General features: G+C 36.3%; 4 protein-coding genes across 4 annotated transcripts; 1 reads left to right on the top strand and 3 right to left on the bottom strand.

Annotated features, from left to right (window-relative positions):
* Positions 1 to 834: 834 nt before the first annotated feature.
* Positions 835 to 2,835, bottom strand: LOC106453088 (auxin-responsive protein IAA16). The gene is made up of 5 exons (XM_013895321.3): positions 2,448 to 2,835; positions 1,623 to 1,879; positions 1,413 to 1,548; positions 1,233 to 1,294; positions 835 to 1,150 (listed from the first exon to the last, which is right to left on the bottom strand). The coding sequence occupies exons 1-5, from the start codon at positions 2,648 to 2,650 to the stop codon at positions 1,113 to 1,115; spliced, it is 696 nt and encodes a 231-aa protein (XP_013750775.2). The 5' UTR covers positions 2,651 to 2,835; the 3' UTR covers positions 835 to 1,112.
* A 9,063-nt stretch (positions 2,836 to 11,898) lies between these two features.
* On the top strand, positions 11,899 to 18,891 carry LOC106453086 (mediator of RNA polymerase II transcription subunit 14). Its single transcript, XM_013895319.3, has 7 exons — positions 11,899 to 12,300; positions 13,102 to 14,133; positions 14,315 to 14,412; positions 14,492 to 14,666; positions 14,737 to 16,350; positions 16,922 to 17,907; positions 17,987 to 18,891. The coding sequence occupies exons 1-7, from the start codon at positions 12,091 to 12,093 to the stop codon at positions 18,774 to 18,776; spliced, it is 4,905 nt and encodes a 1,634-aa protein (XP_013750773.2). The 5' UTR covers positions 11,899 to 12,090; the 3' UTR covers positions 18,777 to 18,891.
* LOC106453087 (pentatricopeptide repeat-containing protein At3g04750, mitochondrial-like) lies at positions 18,857 to 20,919 on the bottom strand. The gene has a single exon (XM_013895320.3). It carries the CDS (start codon positions 20,865 to 20,867, stop codon positions 18,912 to 18,914), a length of 1,956 nt encoding a protein of 651 aa, XP_013750774.2. The 5' UTR covers positions 20,868 to 20,919; the 3' UTR covers positions 18,857 to 18,911.
* A 524-nt stretch (positions 20,920 to 21,443) lies between these two features.
* LOC106453085 (pentatricopeptide repeat-containing protein At3g04760, chloroplastic) lies at positions 21,444 to 23,556 on the bottom strand. Its single transcript, XM_013895318.3, is given in 2 exon segments — positions 21,444 to 22,247; positions 22,250 to 23,556. Coding segments are annotated over 2 exon segments (1,716 nt in total). The 5' UTR covers positions 23,226 to 23,556; the 3' UTR covers positions 21,444 to 21,507.
* Positions 23,557 to 25,115: the final 1,559 nt, after the last annotated feature.

Below are 25,115 nucleotides of genomic sequence, written 5' to 3'. Positions count from 1 at the left end.
TCTATTAAAACAGCAATATATGTGTATTTCAACTATTTTAATATAATTATTAAAATCTCTTATTAATCATTTAAAAGAAATATTATACAAAGAAAAATACAAATATGATTAAATTAAATTATAAAAAATTAAATTTCTAAATTGTGTAAAACAAAAGATATATCCACCATTTTTAATGGTGGATCAGAATCTAGTTCTCTTTGTTAATTCTCAGTTATTTTTTGTCTCTAAGCAGCTATATATTTTGAAACAGCTATTCGGGAAAACTTTTTTGTTGGCTAATTGTACAGATAAATATATGTGGTTAGGTTAGTTTTACAACTAAATCACTATTTGTTCTTGGTGTATTAATCCAGAGTAAGATAAATTAGCAAGAAATAGATAAAACAAATATCATCGTTGTCACCTATTGTTTTTTTAAGCGATGGATGACAGCGTACATCATCAATAATGGAGCATGCATATTAAAGACATTGTTAATTTTATTTGTGATTCATTAATATATTGTCCCCCAACAACTCTACATTATCGGATTATCCACATGCACTTGCACAGTCCACTATCGCACATTACCTTGATCTATTTAAAGTTTTCATATGTGGTTCAACGAAGAAAGACCAAAAATGATATATGTAATACTCAAGAACACACCAATAGGAATTAGGAAATACATACGAAAATGATTGAAGAAATTATTAAATTTAATTTATCGGTTTACGACCATTAACATTTTCAAGTCATTTAACGATCCACTTAAATGAAAAATAGTAATGTAATACACTAAACGTGAATGATACTTTGTCACGTCAAAGTAACACATTAAGATGTCTTACGGATACGTAACCATATAGACAATACAATGCGTAAAAACAAAAGTTGTTCAAAGCGGAAATACATAGATGCCACCTAATATACATATTCATATATGTATATAATATTATACATATAACAAAAAGGGTTTGAATTTATAAAATGTAATACACCACAATATTAATTATTATTTATGAATATTATACGCAAACTCCCTGCTCGTAACAGTAGTTTCGAGCCGGTTTGGCTTTTCTCGGTTTGAGATATCCAACCGGATCGAACCGGTCATTTTCTTAGAGCTCTCAGCTTCTGTTCTTGCACTTTTCTAATGCCCTTGGAGCTGCAGTCAATTGATAATAGTATTAACAAAAGTGCACATAATCTTAAGAGTGTACAGTAAATTCTGGATTGAAAATACTAACCAAGTCCGATTGCTTCTGATCCCTTCATTATTCTTATGCGTTTGCATGAATCAACAAACATCCTAAAAAAATAATACAAATGAAACGTAAGCAAATATATGTGTTTAGTTGCAACAAAAAAATACTAAATTATGTAAACATATAATATATGCTTATTAGCTTATATATAATAACACTCACCCCCACGGTACGTCTCCTACAAGCATCCAGTCTCCATCTTTATCTTCATAAGTTGGAACGTAATCTGATCCGTTCAAAAGATCGATCAACCTACTCTCGTTCATAAAATCTTTCATTCCTTGTGGTCCATAGTTGCCTGAATTTTTTATAAAGATAATTAAATAACGAGTTTAAGTTTTTAATATAGATATTGTCGTCTTTTATATTTACCTAGGGTAAAAGAGCTGAACATTTTGCTTAAGGCGTCGGAGAGGTCTTGATATGTTTTGTAAAGTTTCAAATCAATTTTTCTTAGGTACGGTGCGCCGTCCATGCTAACCTTCACGTAAGCTGCGGCAGAGGAGGTGGCTCCGTTGCTGCTGGAAGTCTTTTCCGTTCCTTCGGCGGCATCTCCAGCGGTTGGCTTTTGGCCTGACATGACGTTCTTCCGGAAAGATCGTACCGGTGGCCATCCCACAACTTGTGCCCTGAAATTCCGTAATTATTTTTAGTTTATAATTTCAATTATATTAATTAGCGTATTTTTGAACAAAAAATAAATTAATTAGCGTATTTAATAAAAAGTATGTAAAATCATCTAGTTGCTTAACACGTGTCGGATGTTAGGTGGATGTAGTTGTCCAAATATTAATTTAGTTTACGTAGATAAAGTAAAGATTCCTTATGTTTTGTATTTTTCTTCATTCTTCCCGACCAAACCTTCAAACATTACCCTCATCAACCTAGCTTTATTATTGGCTATTATTAATCACACATTTAAATAATATTATGTGAAAACTGTTGAAAACATGGAGCAAAACTAAAAAAATGACAGATCTCTAGAGAATAATTTGCATAGCTGCTCTAATTAGCGTAATCATTCAGCGTGTTAAAGCCTATCTCAGATAACCCATAACCGGCTCGTGTTATCTATTTCCTAATCTGTTCACAGATAATCTAATTATTTCAATACATTCATATATATCACTACTTCTACTTTAGAGGATCGTGAATACACATATTAATAGGAATATAGATAAAAGTTTAGTTTCGTACTTGGCTGGTGGTTTTACGACCTTCTCCTTCATATTCTCTAAATCAACTCCGGAAACCGAATCCAAAGCCGTGGATGAAAGATTCAGTTTGAGATCAACGGTCTCAGAAAATCCTCGTTTCCCATTATTTTTCATGGCCATGTCTCCTCCGTGATTGCCACCCGGCAGCCCTAACCTCAGCTCCGTCGCCTCAAAATTGATCATCTTGCTTGATACTGATTAGCAATAAGTAATAAATTAGGTGAGCAGAAAACGAGATGAGAACAAAGATTGTCTTGTTTCTAGGTTTTTTTGGTTCTTTTGATTTATTCTTTCAAATACTAAAACGTTTGAGGAGAGAGAGACAGAAGGATGTGGGATGTGTTTGAAACAAAGGGCTAAATATTGGATCGTGTGGGTATAAAATATATATCGAATTCATTGTTGTGGATTATTGTTTGAACGGCTGAGATGCTGCCACGTGAATGCTGGGATTGGTTGGACCGTTAAGAGTGTTGTCGAGAGATAATGATGTCATGAATGGCGTCACATTCCCGGAATAATTGCGGCCAAGCCAGTGGACAAAGGCCAAGTTGGTGCAGTTTTTCTTCTTTCTGTTCCATATTTTTAGGTTTTTATTTTATTTTGTATTTCTCTCATCTAGTGCTTTAACTAATCCGTTTTAAATTATACATTTAGTTTATAAAATGCAATCAAACTTATTGAAACAATACAGAAGAAAAGATAAACCAATAATATTAACAAAAGAGTGTTTTGTCGGATTTTTTATATCTATTTAAATTAAAATTAGAATAAAATGACAGCTAAGACAGTATGGGACCCATAGATGGGAAAGTTGTCAGCTTCAAACATGTGTTTTGATTCCATGGATTCGTTGTCTTTCTTATGGGGCCCGCCATTCACAAGTGATATGCTTGCCTTATTTTAATGTAAATTAATAATTTTGATATAATAATGCCGACAAAAATAATTGAAATAAATAAAATTTAAGGAATTTATTAAACTAAAGTCTTCGTCTACCATAGCGTTTTCGTAGTATTGTTCCTCCATGTGCTTCTGTCTTGTTTGTTAACTACTGTGAAGTCAAAAGGAAAACTAGAGATTAAGGTACATGTATTCATGTAAATGTGAATATTCATTTACCCGTTTCAGGTTACTTGCACTATGTATGTAATAAGCAAACATTCCCTTCTGATCGATGCTTAGGATATGATATAATGTTGGGATAAATCTAGTGCTATATTAAACATGAGTAACTACACAGTACAATAGGCTAGACAGTTGACCTTTTATGAAAATACAGAACAAACACGTAGAAAATGACGGCAAATGATATTAGAGCATCCGCAACGGTGGACTCCTTCTTGGAGTCCTTATCATTATTATATTAATTTTTTTTTTATTTTTTTTTTGTTTGAATAGTTAAGGACTCTAGTCAAAATAATGTGTCCAATGGTGATCTCCAATTAGGAGTTCTTAGAAATAAAAAAAAATAATTTTTTTTTAAATTGAAATTGAAATTTTATTAATTGCATGATTAAAAATAAATATACCAGAAAAGAAAAGTTTAAAAATGTATAAGTTTAAAAACTATAAGTTTTTCAATTTCAATGTTTTTAAAAAAATTATAAATTATAAGCTAAATAATTTCTATTAGTTTTTCTTATCTTATGTATAAGTTTATCTTCTTAAAACTATAGGTTTCATTTAATATAAGTGTGATAGAGTTTAAAAATGTCTATGTTTGATACAAGTTTAAAAATGTTTACAAGTCAAATGTTTACAAGTCATAACTGCCACGTAGACAAGGATTTGATCCTTAAATTCCTTATGTAAGGATCAATCCTTGTACTATGTTACTCAAATAATAGTTTTTTAATCTGATAAACATTAGATGTGGAGCTAAGGATCCTTAATGGACTCCCATTGCAGATGGTCTTAGGAACCTCTGTTTCTAGGCGAAATGTCTATGGAACCGATTAATTGGTTGAGAGAACGAAAGCTAGACACTTTATCTCTACAACATTGTATAATCTTATAGGGAAACATATATAAACTCTTTAAACTTCACTGTTTCGGGGATTAGTCGATAAAAAAACTTCAGTTTCTCATCAGACATCAGTCGTTTTTTTTTTTTTTTTTTTTTTTTTGGTTAAAAACATCAGTCGTTATTTTGTCGCAAACATTTAAATACCGTAGTGTGATAGTGGTATTATATATGGTTTCTTTACAGTGTTTAGATTAAAACGGTTTTGAAATGTGCACATCACGTTTAAATCTCGACATAAGTTAACACAAAATATGTACTCGTGTTTTACTACACCCGATTACGAAAACAGGAAAAAAGCCTTCAAAATCACATAGAAATTCCAAGTTTATGTTTGCTATATATATATATATATATATTAAATGGCCAACCATGTGATATGACGAAAACATGTCATACACCCATGTCGTCAAATTTTTTTTTTTTGGGAGGGGGGTGGTTAAAATATGGTTATTAGTACAATCAAGAAGGGGCACAATAATATTAGCTTGATTATAAAACAATTTCTCATTCAAATTATAAAAGCATATAATGATCATCAACATCGTTAATTGCTAAACATCATCATGCCCATGCATGATTACAATTGAAGAATCTGACCTAAAAATTGAAAGTCAATTTGACAATGACTTCATCTTGATCTAGAGGGAAAGTACTATATACATATATACGTGGTTATATAAATATATGTAATAAGTAAAATTTATTAAACAAAAAAAAATACGTACCATTTCTTATGAATATTATAAATATTAAAAATGAAAAATAAATAAATGAAATTCATACAACACGTAATACTTCAATAATTTGTATCGTTCAAATTTTCTGGTTTTTAAGCTTGTTTATAAATAATTTTAGAATTGACATTTATTTTGTTAATAACATAGATTATTTGAATCCACATAGTGACTCGTTATACGTAATGGTCTTTTATTAACTTATGTTACTTGATTTAGTTACATTACACTCTACTAATTAATAAATAATGGAATATGTAAGAAAACCTGTTTCTTCTGGAATATGTAAGAAAACATTTGTTCTGGCTGTATGACATCATTAGTGTAAAGTAACTAAAGTAAGTGAAATTTTACTTCAGCCTGTTTCTTCCGATTTTATTCAATCAAGTGAAAACATTTCAGCTCATTTATTATAACAAAGTGGAAAATAGAGGTAAATGTTCCTTCAATTTTTGTTAGATGAAAATGCTACTTTTCATTTGATAGTTTTCTTTCTTTTCATTTTCACATTTTCATTTCCATTATTTTATTCCACTAATTATCAGTCAAGACCCAGATAAATAAAACGTCCGATAAGCATTTTTCTGTGAGAAAACTGATGCCTATATATATGGTAATATAGTATACTGAAAACCATGTTAATTTAAATTAAGCTAATATTATTGCATAACTAGCACAATAGTATTTCAGTGACAAGAAGCCATAAATTACAAAATACTTTAAATTACTCGAAAACACCGGAAAACATTCCAAAAATTAAACTCCATACCCGTGTTTAAATTTGTCAATTGCTACGCCAAATTTTATTTGGCTAGTTGATCCTTCCTGTTTATATATCCCTCTCTCGTATAAATTCTTGTAGAGTAGAGGTGTGTGTTCGAGGAAATAAACGGGTCCACGTTGGCCGAAAACATCAACCCTAGATTAAAAAAAAAAAAAAAGAGATAGAGATGCACCCTCGTGTGGGCTGGACCCCAGTGAGAAATCATGTTCGGTGTTTCATCCGTGTGACTTCTGTAGGTATTAAATGCATGAGCTATTGGATAATGTTGATAGTGAGTGCCTTGCTTTGATCGCCTTGACGCCGCAACATCTTCCCATCCTAACCTGAACTCTTGAATTTTTTTTAACAAGAACAAAATAAAGTAGTCAATTAATCCATTTTTAATGGTAAAAGCTAGTTTCATGTAACGTCTGAAGAAGTAAGAAAAACAACTCAGTGATATTTTTTAGCCAGATTGTCAAGATAAGTACTTTGTCTAGATTATAAAGCTTTAGTTTGAAGTTTTTAGTTAGAGCTCTAGGATCTGGTTCTTGATCTCCGTTCGCTGAACTATTTTAGATGACTGAATTTGATTTGAAGAAAGAAAAATACAAGTGGTGTCCACGGTTTTATAATTTGCGCTCTAACAACATCTTCTAATGTTGAATCAAATGAATGCGATATTTCATAATACTGGTCTTAATTAAATCCAATAGTCGTAAGTCCGGACGGACTAACCAACAAGATTACTTTTGTATATAATTAAGGACTTATGTAATGGAAAATTTACACATTTATAAGAGTAAAAAGAACTAACAATGGGCAATGTAACAAACGGCAAGTACAACACTATACGATAAATCGTAATTACTCATACCACTCTTTATTTGTTATCTTGTTTTTTTTTCAAAATGTGTAAATTTTCCATTACATAACTCTTTAATTATATACAAAAGTAACGTTTTGACGTTCATATCCGAATAAACCGAATGTATGTTATTTTTAAAAAACTGTAGTATATGAATATGGTTCAATATATTTAGCGGTCAAACCGAATAAACCAATAAAACCGATTAACTGAGATATATTAGTATACTTATATACTATATAAAGGTTTAATTGGTTTATTAAACGATCAAACTGAATAAACAAATAATTTGTATTTGATCAATATTTTCGATAAAAATCATAGAAATTGGCTATAATATTAGTAATAATAGTAATTAAAATTTTAAACTAAATATAAGATATAAGTAATGATGATATTATAGGTAGATATTGTTACTATCTATTTATTAATTAATTTTCTTTAATATCATGATAAGTATATTAAATATATATTTTTATAAATAATAGTATATATATTGTTAGAATATGTTAATGTTTATTAATTATCTTAAATATTATGATAAATATATATATATATAGATATCAAAAAAAAATTAATTAAATTAGTGATTTATCCTAAGATCATGGAAAAGATGGAAAAGATGACAAGTATATATATATTTATAAATAATAATATATATACTGTTAGAATATGTTAATGTTTATTAATTATCTTAGATATCATGATAAATATATATAGATATCAAAAAAAAAATATAATTAAATTAATGATTTATCCAAAAATCATGAAAAAGATGACAAATAAACAAATTCTTAAATAGTAACATATATAGATTGATATGTTTTTCAAAAAAAAATACACACTATAAAAACCCTCTTCATACCAATTAGCACAACACTTAATAAACTATTCTGTAAACATTTAATTTCGACACAAATCATGAGCAATCTAAAAGGAACAAATAGGGTTATGGTCGTTGCAATACTCATAGCAGCGTGTGTGTTTATGATCAGCAACCCAGCAGCTGGAAAATTTATTGGATATCCACCAATACGTGGTGGCGATCGTCCCCCTGGCTGTAGTCCTGGCACGTGTCCACCCCCGGAACCAGTAAATCCGTACAAACCGGGATGTCCCCCAGAGGGAAGATGTAGACATGTTCCGCCAGGTCCTCCAACAATCAATATCTAGTTGTATTAGACGATTGCATGTCTAAATCTAAAAAAAAAAAATACATCAATAGATTCATGTAACTGCATCAATCAATAAAATTAATTTTATAATCGATGAAATTTTTTCTGTTTGTTCTACCTTTGATGAAAATGAATTAACTAATGATAAATGTTGATCTTCATTGCCATATAGTCTGCATAAACTATATGGATTTTCGATTTCAGTTTTTCTTAATAAACAATCTATAACAATGTGTGGCTCGGGTTATTGTTCTCGGCCAATGTTCAAAAAATTGTTAGGCGGTAGTTAAATATTTTGTATGAGATTACTGATTAGGTGGATACTTACACTGATTTTTAGAAATCATTACATTTAAGTTTGATTTGCCGACTAAGGGGATGCCTATGCGCCACCCATACCGATTTTTAGAACACTAGTCTCAGATTCTAAAAATATATAATTAAACACTAGTTTAAAAATAAAAATAAAACCTTTTTTTTTTTGAAAAATGGTGGTGAAAATAGATCTGTCTCCATTCTTAAATGTAAGATTTTCTAAAAAAAATTTGTTCTACAAAAATATATTTTTAATATTTTTAAGACAGTTTTGTATAATTTAAAAACTTAATTGAAATAACTAAATTGATTAAATACTATTAAATGATAGTTTTGTATAGTAAACATAAATAATAAATTTTACTTTATTTGATATAAATGGAACCAACGCAAAAATAGATTGTTTCATTTGTTTAAGTTCCATCAAAAATCGTTTTTTTTTTCTCTTCTTCTTCAGTCTATATATACCCATTCCTTCTCTTATCCAAATCAATAATTTTCTCTAATTTATATCGTACAAAAATATTATGGTTTTAAGCTTGTTTAGCAATAAATTTAACTTTTACATTTATTTGTTACTAACATTTTCACCAAAAAGTCGCCAAAAAAGCATGTAGAATGATTTGAATACGGATACTGTCTCGCTATATGCATGTAATAGTATTTTTAATTAGCTCTTATTTTACTCAATTTAGATTACACTCTACTAATAAATGATCAAATACGTAAGAAAAACGTTACTGAGATATCCCTCCCTCATATAAATTCCTGTGAAGGTGAGGTCGAGGAAATAAACGGGTCCACGTTGGCTGAAAAACACCAACCCTAGATAAAGATAGAGATGCACCCTCGTGTGTGCTGGACCCAGTGAGAAATCATCATGTTCGATGTTTCACTCTCCAATAACACTACAGGTTCACCCGTGAGTCTTCTATATGTGTTAAATGCATGAACTATGGATAATGTGGATAGTGAATGCCTCTGATCCCATTGACGCATCTTCTCATCCTTACTTACCCACTTTAATGATTCTTCCCTAGCACAAAGTGGTCTTTGATGTTTACTTAATTTTCGCATCTTCTCATCCTTCTTACAATTTTATTTGTTACAAAAAAAAAAACTAAATGAAGTTAGTCAATTGTTAATCCGTTTCAAAATATTTTAGTGGGTTTTGTTTGTTTCTTATTATTTGATATGACATGATTTTAAAATGAGATTTGCAGCATTTTCTAAATTTTTATCTACTCTTTTTGTTCGTTATTAAGTATAAAGTAAAGACAAGTTGCTTTTTTCGGCATTTGAAGCAACAGAATAAGTATTAATTCAAATTAACTTTAGTCTCTGTCGGATACATCAAAGCTACTTTGTCGGAAATCAAAAGTCCATTGTTTGAACTTTGAAATAGCTTATCAAACATATTTTTTACAGAACATATTTTTTACAAAAGGCAAACACAAATACATTAAGAACGTAATTTGCTTTTGAAGAGAGATTACTACTGTCACAAACTTTAGTTTAGTTGGTTTGACTCTTCATATGCGTGTGCATGGTATCAAGTAATTTGCTTTAAAAAGAGATTACAAAGATATGGAATTGACAACCAGGAAACAAATATATATATTTATACATAATATATTGTTAGCTTCCAAATGAGTTAAAAACAAAACTGGTCATGCATTATTATGGTAATAGTTTCATGTAAAGACTGAAGAAATGAGAAAAACAAGTCAGTATTATGTTCTAGTGTAGATTGTGAAGATAAGTACTTTGTCTACATTATAAAGCTTTAATTTGAAGTCTTAGTTAAAGCCCAAGGATCTGGTTCTTAAACTCCGATCCCTTCTCTGAACTATTTCAGATGACTGAATTTGATTTGAAAAAAAAGAGTGACAAGGAGAATAATGTCTATGGGTTTATAATTTGCGCTTTGAGCTACATCTTCTAATGTTGAATCAAATGAAGCGATATTTCATAATACTGATCCTAATTAAATCCAATAAAGAATGGTATATGAGAATAATTATGCTTTATCGTATTTCTGTTATGCTTGCCATTTGTTATATTTGCCAATTGTTAGTGTTTTTGCTCTTACAAATGTGTAATTTTCCAAGTATATAACTCCTTAATTATATACGAAAAGTAACGTTTTCGACGTCAATATCCGTGTCCATGTTCCAACTCTTTTCAGACGACGCGTTTGGTATGTAGATTTAACTTTCAGACAACAGTCAATGTATATCAGTGACAAATTATTCTGCAGATAACTATCAATATAATTTGATTTGCGACCCATTGGAAACATGTACTTATCACCTAACTTTATATTATATAGAAGTAAAAAGATTAGTATTATCACACATTATATGGAATGTATCGAAAATCCCCTTTGACTTCTTTCTTAATTATGCAGAAAGTATCAGCTGTAATATTTACTGAGATGTATCTTTCAAAACATTTACGCACTATTAATACCCCTACTGATACCAATTAGCAAAACACACCATTAGCTATTCTTTGCACATTTAATTTTGCACACAAATCATGAGCAATCTAAAAGGAACAAGCAGGGGTATGGTCGTTGCAATACTCATAGCAGCATGTGTGTTTATGATCAGCAACATAGCGACTGGAAAATTCATTGGATATCCACCAATAGATCGTGGCGATAATCCTCCTGGGTGTGATCCTAACTACCCTGGCTCGTGTCAACCCCCGCAACCAGTAAATCCGTACAAACGAGGATGTACGATCGGGTCAAGATGTAAACGTGTCCCGCCACTTCCTCCTAAAATCAATATCTAGTTGTATTAGACGATTGCATGTCTAAATCTACATAAACAAAAATACATACAGCAATAGATTTATGTAACTGCATCAATCGATGAAACAAATTTTATAATCGATGGTTTTTGCCGTTTGTTACTTCAGTCTCTACACATGTCTACCGTTGATGAAAATGAATTAACTGAGAATTGTTTATCTTCATTTCCATATAGTCTACATAAAACTTTACGCGGATTTTCGATTTCAGTTTTTTCATAATAAACAACCTAGAATAATACATGGCTTGTTTTATTAGTCTCAGATTCTAAGAATGTATTTCATCCATTTAAAAGTGATCTATGTTTTAGAATTTTTTGTTTCATATAACTTTATATTTTAATATATTTTTATTAGATAATAATGGTAAATTGTAGATTTTGAATAAAATTAACTGTGTTTATTAAATTTTAATTGACTAAAAACTATAAAATAATTAATAAAAATTTACTTATAATCATTTTTTTTATATGTGTACAAACTTCAAAACATATATTATTTTGAAATGGATAGAGTATAACTAAGAATTAGTTAAAAAATAAAAATAAACCTCTTCTTTAAGTAACCTCTTTTTTTTTGGTGAGAAAATATTGGTGAAAATAGTAAGCAACTAATTTTACTATTGCATAATATTGTGACTTCCTGCTTACGTGGAAGAAGTAGGACCCACACAGAAAATAGATTTTTCTCCTTTGTTTAAATTCCATCAAAAATAATATTTTTTTTCTTTCTTCTTCTTCAAATCTAAACCCCTTCTCTCTCTTGTCCGAATCAAATCCGGTTGCTGGAAAAGCTAAGAGCTTCGGGCGATTCGTCGAGGAGCAGCAGAGGAGAAAACCCCTAATTTCGAAATCGAGAACCACCGCAAGTCTCTGAATCGGGCGGCGGAGATTTCGTTCGCCTTCTTTGTCCGCGCGCGATGGCGGAATTAGGGCAACAGACGGTGGATTTCTCCGCCCTCGTTGGTCGAGCTGCGGAGGAATCGTTCCTCTCCCTCACGGAGCTCGTTGAGAAGGCCAAGTCGCCGGAGCTCTCCGATACTGAGAAGAAGCTCAGCCTCCTCAAGTACGTCGTTAAGACTCAGCAGCGGATGCTTCGGCTCAATGCCCTCGCCAAGTGGTGTAAACAGGTTTTGTCTCTCTCCCTGCTTGTTAAAGTTTGGTTCTTTTACTGTTTTTGAGGCAATTTGAAGTTAAAGTTCGAAGCTTTCTTGAATTGGGATTAGATACGATCCACAATTAGGGTATTGTTACTCTTGTGTGATTTTGATGGGGTTTTTGTTGTTATTTGTCTGCTAAAGCTTATATTGTTCTCTAACAAGTCCATTGATGCCTCTCAGACATATGTGTTTGTCATTGCAACTGTATGAAGTTATGTCTTTTGGTTACTCTGGTATATTAAGCAGCCTTAGTGTATGCTAAAGTTTCAGCCTTTTGTTACTTCTTAGAACAAATTAAATAAAAAAATAATCAAACTTTTGGATTTTGTGGTTCGGCTAATGTGGATATATAGTAGTGTTACATTCACTTTTAACTGCTTACATAATGTTGATAAATCTGAGCTATTTGCCTCGGTTGTGTTGAGTTTTTGTATTATCACCATCACTGAACTTTAGAATACTGATTAGTACATTTGAACCAGGTCAGTTGTTATCATTTTGTGAATCTGTTTAGAAAATGTTAAAGACTATCTTTATTTAGTGTAGTCTCTACTTCTAACTAGATTTGTGCTAGTGAGTTAAAAAATCCATTGAACTTAAAATTCAACTCTAGTGTCTTTGTGAAATTCCTAAGCATCTACTTTAGATCAACGTTCCATTAATATTTCATATGATTATTGTTACTTGTTTGTGTTTACTATCTTTACGGAGTAAGTAATCAGAAATTTATTAATTCGCTTATTAACCTTTTTCACACCTCCTTGGCTGCAGGTTCCTCTTATAAATCGCTTGCAGGACGTTGGGAGCACACTATCAGCTCACGATATATGCTTCACACAAGCTGCGGATTCACTCTTCTTCATGCACGAAGGTCTACAGCAAGCTCGTGCCCCCGTCTACGACGTCCCCTCCGCTATTGAAGTCTTGCTGACAGGCTCTTACCAGCGCCTCCCAAAGTGCGTAGACGATGTGGGGATGCAGTGCTCTCTGGACGAGCACCAGCAGAAGCCAGCGCTGAGAAAGCTGGAGGTGCTCGTGCGTTCCAAGCTACTCGAGATCACGCTTCCAAAAGAGATCACAGAGGTGAAAGTCTCTAAAGGCACGGTTACCTTATCCGTGGAGGGGGAGTTCAAGGTTCTGGTGACTCTCGGTTACCGAGGACACCTGTCCATGTGGAGGATACTGCATTTGGATCTCCTCGTTGGTGAGAGAAGCGGCGGCCCGATTAAACTAGAGGTGACAAGACGGCATATCCTCGGTGATGATCTAGAGCGTCGAATGTCAGTTGCGGAGAATCCATTCACTATACTATACGCGGTGCTCCATGAGCTTTGCGTCGCCATTGTCATGGACACAGTCATTAGGCAGGTCAGAACTCTTCTCCACGGGAGATGGAAAGACGCGATTCGCTTTGACTTAATCTCGGACACCGGCACAGCACCAGCAAACCAAGAAGGAGAGGCAGATTCTGTTAGTCTCAAAACGCCAGGAGTGAAGCTAATGTACTGGCTAGATTCTGATAAAAATAATGCTGGCTCGTTCGTCAAAATCGAGCCGGGGTCAGATCTTCAGATTAAGTGTTCTCACAGCACGTTTGTGATTGACCCGCTGACCGGCAAGGAAGCTGAGTTTTCTCTGGACCAGAGCTGCATTGACGTGGAGAAGCTGCTGCTTAAAGCTATTTGCTGTAATAGATACACCCGTCTTCTTGAGATTCAGAAAGAGCTTTTGAGGAGTGACAGGATTTGTCGAGCTCCCAGTGATGTCATCCTGCAGGCCTTCCTGGATGAGCCTAGCAGTGAGGTAAAAAAAGATAATAATCTGTATTTGTTTTGACACAATTGTAATTGTTAAGAATAGTGATTTTCCCCTAGCTTCTTATATCTGTATAGTTAGTATAGTTCAGGCCTTATATCTCTGTCTTTCGGTATTCTCGATATTTATTATTGAATATAATTGTTTCATTCTTCTTTCCTCCTTATAGGGAAGTAGCATGGTAGATTCTAAGGAACAAATAGAGCCAGAGGTATTACGCGTCCGAGCTTATGGATCATCATTTTTCACACTCGGGATCAATATAAGGTATATAATATATACTTCTATATATGTTGAGTGATATTATCTTAGCCTGGCATTTATCATTTTATTTTAATCAATGCAGGACCGGTAAGTTTCTTCTTCAGTCATCCAAGAGTGTCTTGACCCCCTCCATCTTGGTCGAGTTTGAAGATGCGTTGAATCAAGGGAGTATATCTGCTGTTGATGCCTTTATCAACTTGAGAAGCAAAAGCATTTTGCATTTTTTTGCCGCCATTGGCAAATTTTTGGGTCTTGAGGTAAGTAACTGTGTGCCTCAGCTTGTTGTTCAAGTTCAGTTTCTGACTTTTTTTGTTTTGTTTAATGCAGGTCTACGAACATGGTTTTGGTGTAAACAAAGCCCCCAAAAGCCTCTCGGATGGGTCAAGCATCCTGGCGTTGGGATTCCCTGACTGTGAAAGCTCTCACCTCTTGCTCATGGAGCTCGAGAAGGACTTCACGCCGTTGTTTAAATTAGCGGAAACGCAAACGGACGGTTCGGGGAAGCCTCAGTTTCTCAACGATCTCAGCAACGTTCTGCGGGTTAAGAAGATTGATATTGGGCAGATACGGATACTTGAAGATGATCTCAACTTGATCACATCGGATGTAGCTAGCTTTGTATCTTCGTTCTCAGATGCTGAGAGGAGCTTGAGTCAAGCGTCTGGACACCGTGGTCCTGGATTAGTTGAGGAGTCTTTGGCGGAGATGAGTGGAGGCCAGTTGAGTTTCTCTAGCATCGTAGATGAAGTGTTTGGACATCAGAAAGTGACGTCATCCGCTGATGGAAAAGCTCCGTTGTTGACTAGCTATCAATCGGATTCCTTCTACAGCATGCAAGGCCCTTTAGAGCCTAGCTCCTTTAATATGTTGTCATCTCCTCCCCCTGGGAAGGGTTCAGCTATGAAGAAGAACTCTAACAAAGAGTTGTCCATGGTATTGTCTCCATCCCTAACTGTTGTCTCTGAGTCAGCTGATCTTGCAGTTACCTCTGATGGTCCTTTGTTGAGAAAAGACCAGAAGTCACGGAAACGTTCAGCCTCAGATTTGCTGAGATTGATCCCATCTCTACAAGGAGTTGAAGGTGTGACTCATCCCAATAAGAGAAGTAAAACCTCTGCATCACAGGCCCTATCTACTGCAGTGGTAACATCAACAAAAACCATTGGATGCAGCTATGGGGATCTCATAGCTGAAGCAAACAAAGGGAACGCACCTTCGAGCGTTTTCGTCTACGCTCTTCTCCACGTGGTCAGGCACTCTTCTTTGTCCATAAAGCACGCCAAGCTAACTAGTCAGATGGAGGCACTGGACATCCAATACGTTGAGGAGATGGGACTGAGAGATTCGTTTTCAGACATATGGTTCCGTCTTCCGTTTGCTCAAAACGATTCTTGGCAGCACATATGCTTGCAGCTCGGTAGACCCGGGAGCATGTGCTGGGATGTGAAAATAAACGACCAGCACTTCAGGGATCTCTGGGAGCTTCAGAAGGGAAGCAAATCAACACCTTGGGGATCCGGAGTTCACATTGCGAACTCGTCTGATGTTGATTCACATATCCGTTATGACCCTGAGGGAGTTGTTCTGACCTATCAGTCCGTGGAAGCCGACAGTATCAAGAAGCTTGTGGCCGATATACAGAGGCTTTCGAATGCCAGAAGGTTCTCCCTTGGTATGTGGAAACTACTTGGCATAAAGGCGGATAAGAAAACAGAAGAGCCTGGTGGTGCTAATCCCGCTGTTAAAGGACCTGCTGGAGGGAAAGGCGGTGGTGAGGCGGTTGATAGGTGGAGGGCTTTCAAGATTGAGGCAGTGGGATTAACGAGCCTGTGGTTTAGCTTTGGTTCGGGCATTATGGCTCGTTTTGTTGTGGAGTGGGAATCAGGGAAAGATGAATGCACCATGCACGTCTCTCCTGACCAGCACTGGCCACATACTAAGGTGAGTATTTCATAGGAATTACTTTTTACTCTTAAGAGGTATGTACAATAGAAACACCATAAATTAATAAATACCATAAATTAATAAATTTTTCCGGGACCGGTTTAAAATATAACCACAAATCGAATTATATATGTATTAATGGACCGATTTTTCTGGTCCATTAAAATTATAAATTAATAATTTATATATGTATATACATTTTATATAAGTACAAACAAACCATTATATTGTTTTTTATATTCACAATCGAATTATCTTTATATTTTATTAACATTTTATATATTTTGATGAGATTTAGTAAAACTATATCTAAACCACATTTAAGTTCTATAAAACATAATTTATATACACCGAATAATATAATAAAAACAATATAAATGTCGAATTTCAAACTTTTAATCAATGTATATACATGAAAATATTTTAGAAAAATATATTTTAAAAAGAAAAAATCTAAAAAGGAAACTTTTTGTAGATTAATAAAATACCATAGTCCAACCTTATTAATTTATAGAGTTTTTACTCTATATATATATAATTTTTCTTATTGTGGGTTATTCTTGTACAGTTCTTGGAGGATTTCATAAATGGTGGAGAGGTAGAATCTCTTCTGGATTGCATTCGCCTCACTGCTGGGCCTTTGACTGCGTTAGCTGCCGCTACTCGCCCTGCCCGAGCTAGTTCAGCCACTGGCGTGACTGTCGTACCTGCTACAGCGACTTCAAGACAATCAAATCAGACGCAACAAACTCAACCTTCAACTTTAGCAGCTCCTAATGCTGTTGGCCAGTCTGCCTCAGGGAGTGCTCTTGCTTCTCCTTCTCCTGCTCCAAGTCCACTCGGTGGAAGTTTCCATGGAGCTGCAGGGAGAAGCGGACCTGGAATCGTTCCCAGCTCTCTCTTACCCATTGATGTCTCTGTAGTACTCCGTGGACCCTATTGGATAAGGATCATATACCGCAAACGTTTTGCGGTGGACATGAGATGCTTTGCTGGAGATCAAGTCTGGTTGCAACCAGCAACACCACCCAAGGGTGGTGCTTCTATTGGAGGCTCCTTGCCATGTCCCCAGTTCAGACCTTTCATCATGGAGCATGTTGCTCAAGAGTTAAACGGTTTAGAACCGAATCTGACAGGTAGCCAAGGAGGAGCAACAAATCCAAACAGTGGTAGCAGAGTTAACTTTTCCCCTTCTAGTGTAATGTCAAGAGCCGTGATGAGTCGTGTAGGCAGTGTTGCTTCAGGATCTTTAGTGGCTGGCTCAGGGTTGTCTGTACGTAGACCACTAGGGAGCGGTGTGCCAGCACATGTAAGAGGCGAGTTAAACACAGCGATTATCGGTTTAGGTGATGATGGTGGCTATGGCGGAGGATGGGTTCCTCTTGTGGCTCTTAAAAAGGTTTTACGTGGTATCCTTAAATATCTTGGAGTACTGTGGCTGTTTGCTCAGTTACCAGATCTCTTGAGAGAGATCTTAGGTTCAATCTTGAAGGAGAACGAAGGCGCTCTCTTGAATCTAGACCAAGAACAACCAGCGTTACGCTTCTTTGTCGGGTATAATCTAAAACCAAGAACTTAGACAAATCATATCGTGTGCTTATGCTATAACCTTAGTTGTTATTTTCTTGTGTAGTGGCTATGTATTTGCGGTGAGTGTCCATAGAGTTCAGCTTCTTCTTCAAGTCCTTAGCGTAAGGAGATTCCATCACCAGCAACAGCAGCAAAACGGTTCATCAGGTACTGCTCAAGAGGAGCTAACACAATCCGAGATTGGAGAAATCTGTGACTACTTCAGCCGTCGTGTTGCATCAGAGCCTTACGATGCTTCGAGAGTCGCCTCGTTCATAACACTCCTCACACTACCTATACCTGTCTTAAGAGAGTTTCTTAAACTGATAGCTTGGAAGAAAGGTTTATCGCAATCACAACAAGCTGGAGAGGTTGCTCCTGCGCAGAGACCTAGAATCGAGCTATGCCTAGAGAACCATTCGGGTGCAGATGTGGAAACCAGCTGTGCAGCTAAAAGCAATATCCATTTCGACCGGCCTCAGAGTACGGTTGACTTTGCTCTGACCGTTGTTCTTGATCCTGCGCACATACCTCACATCAACGCAGCTGGAGGAGCGGCGTGGCTGCCTTACTGTGTATCGGTTAGGCTAAGGTACACCTTTGGGGATAACCCTAGCGTGACGTTTCTTGGGATGGAAGGAAGCCACGGAGGAAGGGCTTGTTGGCAGCGTGTTGATGATTGGGAGAAGTGTAAACAGAGAGTGAGCCGTACGGTTGAAGTCAACGGTTCTGCTGCAGGAGATTTGACTCAAGGGAAGCTCAAATTGGTTGCAGATAGTGTCCAGAGAACATTGCATCTATGTCTTCAAGGTCTCAGTAGTAATAACACTCTTCAAAAGGAGTTTACCATATAGGGATGTAAACTTTTGTCAGTTTGTTGGGTTAATGTGTACATACAATCCTTTGGTTGTGAAATTTTGGTTGAATTTAGACATTACCATAATCAAAAAATTTGCTTCAGAAAGATTATTGCATTTTTATTACAAGATTTAATGAATAAGATCCAAGTTTGAACTCATTTCTTCACATAGATGATGCAATATTTTTCTAATCTCAAGCCATCTTGGATGGTTCTGCTTCTCTGTAGCCACAAAGCTATGAACTCCCTCTACTCCTACTACACTACTGTATCCTGCAACCTTCTTTACTCCACGACTCTCCATAGCTTCTCTCGTCTTGTCTGAATATCCAAATCTTCTAGCGGCTGCATAGATGTTGGACAGCAACACGTATCCACCTTCTTTTTCAGGCTCCAACTTAAGCAACTCCGTTAAAGCCATCTCTGCAGTTTCAATATCTTCTTTTACTCGGCATGCGCTTAAGATTGATCCCCACATTGACTGACTTGGTCTCATTGGCATCTTCTTTAGCACTATGTCTTTTGCTTCTTCTACTCTCCCCGCCCTACACAACAGATCCACAAGGCATCCGTAATGCTCGGTTTCAGGGTCAAACCCGAATGTCTCCTTCATGTGGTTGAAAACGTGTAGCCCTTCCTCCACTAGGCCGCTATGGCTGCAAGCTGTTAGGACAGCGAGGAGAGTGACTTTGTTAGGCGTCACGCCTTCTTCTTGCATTTCTTGGAATAGTTCCAGAGCTTGCTTGCCATTCCCATGGAAGGCAGTCCCGGATATCATCGTTGTCCATAGCGTGACGTCCTTTTCAGCAACTGTTTTGAAAACCTTGAAAGCTCTCTCGATGCTACCACACTTGCAGTACATATCCACCAGAGCCGAACCAAGAAAGCCATCAATCTGCAATCCCAGACGGATCACTAACCCGTGTGCCCATCTTCCTTGGCTAAGTTCTCCGTTGTCTGCTGCACCACTTACCAAACTTACAAAAGTGACTCTGTCTGGAACAACCTTCTCCACTATCAACATCTCATAGACCAACTCTCTCACAGCCATCTGATCACATCCCTTCTTGGAGTAACCAAGAAGCAGAGAGTTCCAAGAGACGAGATCTCTTTTAGGCATCTGATCAAAAACGTCACGAGCAGCTTCCATGTCCTCAAGCTTAACAAAGCCACCAACCATAGTGTTCCAAGAACACGTATCCTTCTTCACCATCATATCAAACACTCTTTTCGCAAGACCAGACTCTCTGCATTTGAAATACATATCTAAAACAGCATTCCACAGTATCAAATTCGACGAAGAGCCAGGCTTCCTCCTCTCAATCCAACCATGAACTCCTTTCCCAAGCCTAACATCAGACAATCTACCACAACAAACTAAAAGACCCAACGCCGCATACTCGTCAGGCTCAATACCATCACCAACCATCTTATAATACACCTTCATCGCCTCTAAACAATACCCCTTCTTAGCATAACCAACAATCATCGTGTTGAAAGAACTAACATCTCGTTCAGGTATTTCATCGAACACCTTCTCTGCGTAACCCAAATCTCCAAACTCCATATACATCTTCACCAGAGAGTTCCACAGGTAATAATTTTCCCCTTCAGACAAAACCCCAGAAACAGTTACATGACAATGAATCTGCTTCAATTCCGACACAAAGTTCGTTACTTTCATCAAGTACAGAAACGTCTGCCTGTCGGGACGAACACTGTGTCTAATCATAGACCCATAAAGACCAAAACATCCCTTCTTGGAAACAGCAGAAGAGATCATTGTGTTGTAAACGAAAACGTTTGGGTTTGGTGTGAAGTTACGAAACAGAAGCTTAGCCAAGTCGATGTTGTCTGGATGCGTGATCGCTGAGAACAAGATGAGACGGCTCATGGGAAACGTATCGCATATGAGGTTGACGCGCATGATGTTTGCTAAGATCTGCTTGAATTGGTGCCTGGAGTTGCATTTCTCGAGCAGAACAAGAGATGGGTGATTGAGCTCGAGTGAGTGAAGAGGGTCCCATGTTGTCGTCTTGCGTTTACATTCGGTAGCAAAGAAACGAACTCCTCGACGCACGAACATAGAGCAGAAGAAACAGAGCCGAGAGCTCTTTGTCTTTGGTCTGAATATTAGTTTGTCGTATAATAAGTAAGATAATAAAGATTTGATCTTTGTAGTCATGTAACTTCAAATTCAATCATACCTTAGACTAATTTATTTTTATATATTTTATATTTATTTTTAAATTTAATTATAATACTAAATCAGTGAATTAAAAAAAAAACTAAACATTCAATAAAAAATTAGACAAATTTGTATAGTTATATTAACATTATTGTTTGATTTGAGAAATTTATATCAATTTAGATTGATTCAAACTTATTTAAACAAGTTTTTATCGGTTTACAACAGTTTAAACTGATATGAAGCGCATAAATTGTATTTTAAGAAAATCATTTCGAAAATTTATAGATTTGCTGCCTCTGTATAGACCAACTTTTACAACATTGATGTTGCTCATTAGTTTGTCTCATGATTTTTGACAAGTTGCAACGATCAATCACTGTAAAATTAACTAATTGTAACCACTCGCATGACCAAAACGAGTAACTTGCAATCAGTCGCAGTCACAGCGAGCTATAAAGCAGACCAGAGCCGTAGTTTATTGTCTGTTTCTGATTCATCTGAACATTAAAATCAATAACATAATGTGTTGTTTATCCTAATGACCAAATGTCTGAGAAGATCTCTGTAAAACATTAAGCAAAGGGAAAGTCCTATGCAATCTCTTGAACGAAAACTCAGAAATCGCGTCGATCCGAACCAGATCATTAGCTAACTCCATAGCCTCAGCTCTATATCCAGCAAATCCAATCCCTTCAATAAGCATTGTATAAGTAGTCTCATTAGGCTTACACCCATTCTCCACCATTGTATCAAGAACACCTATGGCGTCTTCGATCCTATGAGCTTTACAGTATCCCAACAGAACAATGTTGTATGTCACAACCGACGGATGAAACTCACAGCTTCTCATATCAACCAACAACTCGAAAGCCTCGTCAACCATCCCTTCTCTGCATAGACACGAGATCATCGAGTTATAAGTGATCTCATCGGGGTCTACCCCGTGGTTCAGCATCTCTGATATCATTTGTAACGCCCTGATCTTATCTCCGCTGCTCCACAGCGCGCTGAACATTGTGTTGTAGGAGCTGGAGTTCGGCGAACAGCCGACTTCGCCTAGCTTCCCGAAGATCTCCAGCGCTTGATCCGCTTTCCCATTCTTGCACAACGTAGCCAGCACGGTGTTGTAGTTCACCACGTCGGGCAAACACCCGTCTGAGATCATAGTCTCCAAGAACTTGATGGCTAAATCTAACCTGCCTTCTCTACAAAACGCCGCGATCAAAGGATCATAACTGTAAGCATCCGGCGTCAACCCCTTCTCCTTCATAAGCTAAGGAGATTCAGCGCCTCATCGATCTTCCCATCGCGGCATAAAGTAGTAATCAGAATGCTGTAAGTCACAACGTTCGGCTCGCATTCCTCGGAGAACATCTTGCTCATGAGCCTCTCCCCTTCCTCCCACTTCCCTTGGTTCAAAAGCGCGCGAAGCAAGATGTTGTAAGAGATCACATCAGGCTCACATCCCTTCACTTCCAAGCTCCTAATCATCTCGAAAGCGCGCTCCACCATCCCTTCTTTACACATTCCTCTGATGATCGTATTGTAAGTAAACATATCAGGCTTCAACCCTCTAGACAACATCTCATCCAACAGCTTCAAGGCCTCGTCCACGCCGCCTTCAAGCATCGTCGCTTCGATCAAAATCGTGTAAGTAATCACAGTAGGCTGACAATTATCATTCACCAACTGATCAAACACCTTTAAGGCGAGATCAAGCTTCCCTCTACTACACAAGCTACCAATCATTATGTTGTAAGTCACAGTATCAGGAGAAAAGCCTTTGCTCCTCATCCTATCGAGAACTTTCGTCGAATCATCGATACGGTTCATCTTGCAAAACCCGTTGATCAAGGCGTTGTAGGCGAAGACGTCAGGCTGCCCGAACTTCTCGAGGATCTCCATGACCCTGACGGCTTTGGGGACGTTGCGGAGGTTGAAAAGGCCTTTGATGAGCTTGGTGCAGAGGATCACGTCGGGGCTGTAGCCTTTAGGGACCATGCTCTCGAGGAGGTGGAGAGCTTCGATGTAGTTACCCGCACGGCACGCGCGGTGGAAGATTTTGAGCATCTGTGTGTCTCTGAATCCGAGAGACTGTGAATGGTTTGTTGTGGAGGCTTGAACTTGAAGATTGGTTGAGAAAGGTTTGACATTGACGTTAGAGCAGGTTAAGAAGCTTCGATTGTAGTGTTTATATGTTTTGGAGTAGAAAGGGATGGTGAAACCGACGAGCTCAGAGGAAAGTGGCGTCATTTCTATCTGTTTCAAGGTTCATGGAAGTGGGCGAAAACAGAGCAAATGAAGAAAACAGAGGAAATGTTTAAGTAAAGGAGCAAACTTTCTGGGGAGTTCAGGGGAGGAGCGAGAAACCCAGAAGCGGAATTGCGAACGGGGAAGAATCGAGAGGTGAGACGGTGGAGATAGGGCGAGAGGAGAGGGAAAGGCGAGGACTTTGGAGGATAGAGAAGGAAGGGGGGAAGCAGGAACAGAGGACGACCACTCGTTTTGTAATCCTCAAAATGCAATCTTTAATGTAATAATTTTGTTTGATTTATTGTCTTAACCGGGAAAGAGAAGAATACAGGGATACAGGATAGGATCAATCCCGCTAGTTCAGTGAGTCTTTTGATAAACAGAGAGAGTCAAAAGCATTTGAGCAATACGACGACGTTTGAAGATAATTTAGTCAAAGTTCTTATAGCTTAACGTTCATGATGATAATATTAACACATAAATGCAAATGCCAATATGAGATTTCGCAGTGACTAAGAAAGTTACCGAGGGTAAAAAATGAAGTTAAAATAACCTGTTTAATTACACACTCTGTACGGTTACACTTGATGAGACCCTCTTTCTGGATGAGAAGGATCATAAGGAGTACTATATACTTTTCCCACATGTCTTTCTTCTTCTTCTTCATGCTAGTCATTAGCAGGTGAAGCTACCAGCATGACCTAGTCTCTCTCTCTCTAAGCTATTATCATATAATCTTATGAGAACAAGAAAATTATTTATTTCCTTAGCTTAGTTATATATATGAAGCTTAGGAGAGGAAGACAAGATCATGCTGGCAGCTTAACTGCTACTGGTGCATGGTATACATACAAATATTTACATGCATATTTTGTGTGTGAGCTTCTTGTTTCATGTGGGTAATGAGAGGGAGAAGAAAGGTATAAATAGTCTCGAGAAGCTAGAGGGTGTGATTTGTGAATGAATCATTGATCATTACTTGAATATTATCATATTATTACTTTATTGAAGGTTAGTTGTGTTTGAAGAGTCGGTCTGATGTAAATTTAAAGCTTTTTAATGATGATTTAATTAACAATTTCTGTGTCTGGTTCTTCAGGACATTAACATTCAATTAGTAATAAACACGTGTCTCTAATCTGATTTTTCTTCAAGTACATAAATTAAGTAGTATACATACATGGTACATAGAGAAGGAGATAGATGATGTATTAAGGAAAAGAGAGAAAGCTTAATTGGTCATGATTTCACATTAACATATGTTAGGTTGTTAACCAATACAATGAAACTCATCTACTTTTTGTATTATATTATATCTATACTAGAAATGTCTTTTCAGTTTTTTTTTTCACACATAGTAATAAGATAAAGTAAAATCATTTCACATACAATGAAACAAGACCAAATTCTCACCCAAATAACATTGTGAAATTTCTGATGTTATCTTTATATTATCTATATTTCATTTAGTGAAACAATACTAATATTTACAGTTTCAAAGCGATTTGTTGTAGATAGTAAAGTATTAGTTTAGTATGGTAAACAAAAAGAAAGCATTTGGGGAGTTGAGAAAGTGATGAGAACATGAACTTGTGGTCCCGTTATGAATTACAGATAAAATAAGATGCAAATTGAATATTGTCACGCCTAAAGACAACGCATGCTGACAAACACCATCCTAACATACATAAGGTAAAAATAAACTACAGCCGTCAAGTAAAAAAAAAGATAAAAAAAAATTAGACAGAACATTTACTATTCTGCATACAAGAACCATGCTAACAAGGATCTTATCTTCTTAAGTCGCAAGTGACATGCACACATCAACAACGAAAACACCATTATACAAAATAGGCAAGCACTATTAAAATGCGTTGTGCAAAGCTTCGA

The sequence above is a fragment of the Brassica napus genome, chromosome A5 (genome assembly GCF_020379485.1).
Source record: "Brassica napus cultivar Da-Ae chromosome A5, Da-Ae, whole genome shotgun sequence".
Lineage (NCBI taxonomy): Eukaryota > Viridiplantae > Streptophyta > Magnoliopsida > Brassicales > Brassicaceae > Brassica > Brassica napus.
The sequence above is the reverse complement of the archived record's forward strand: the minus strand, read 5'-3'. Positions and strand labels throughout refer to the sequence as shown.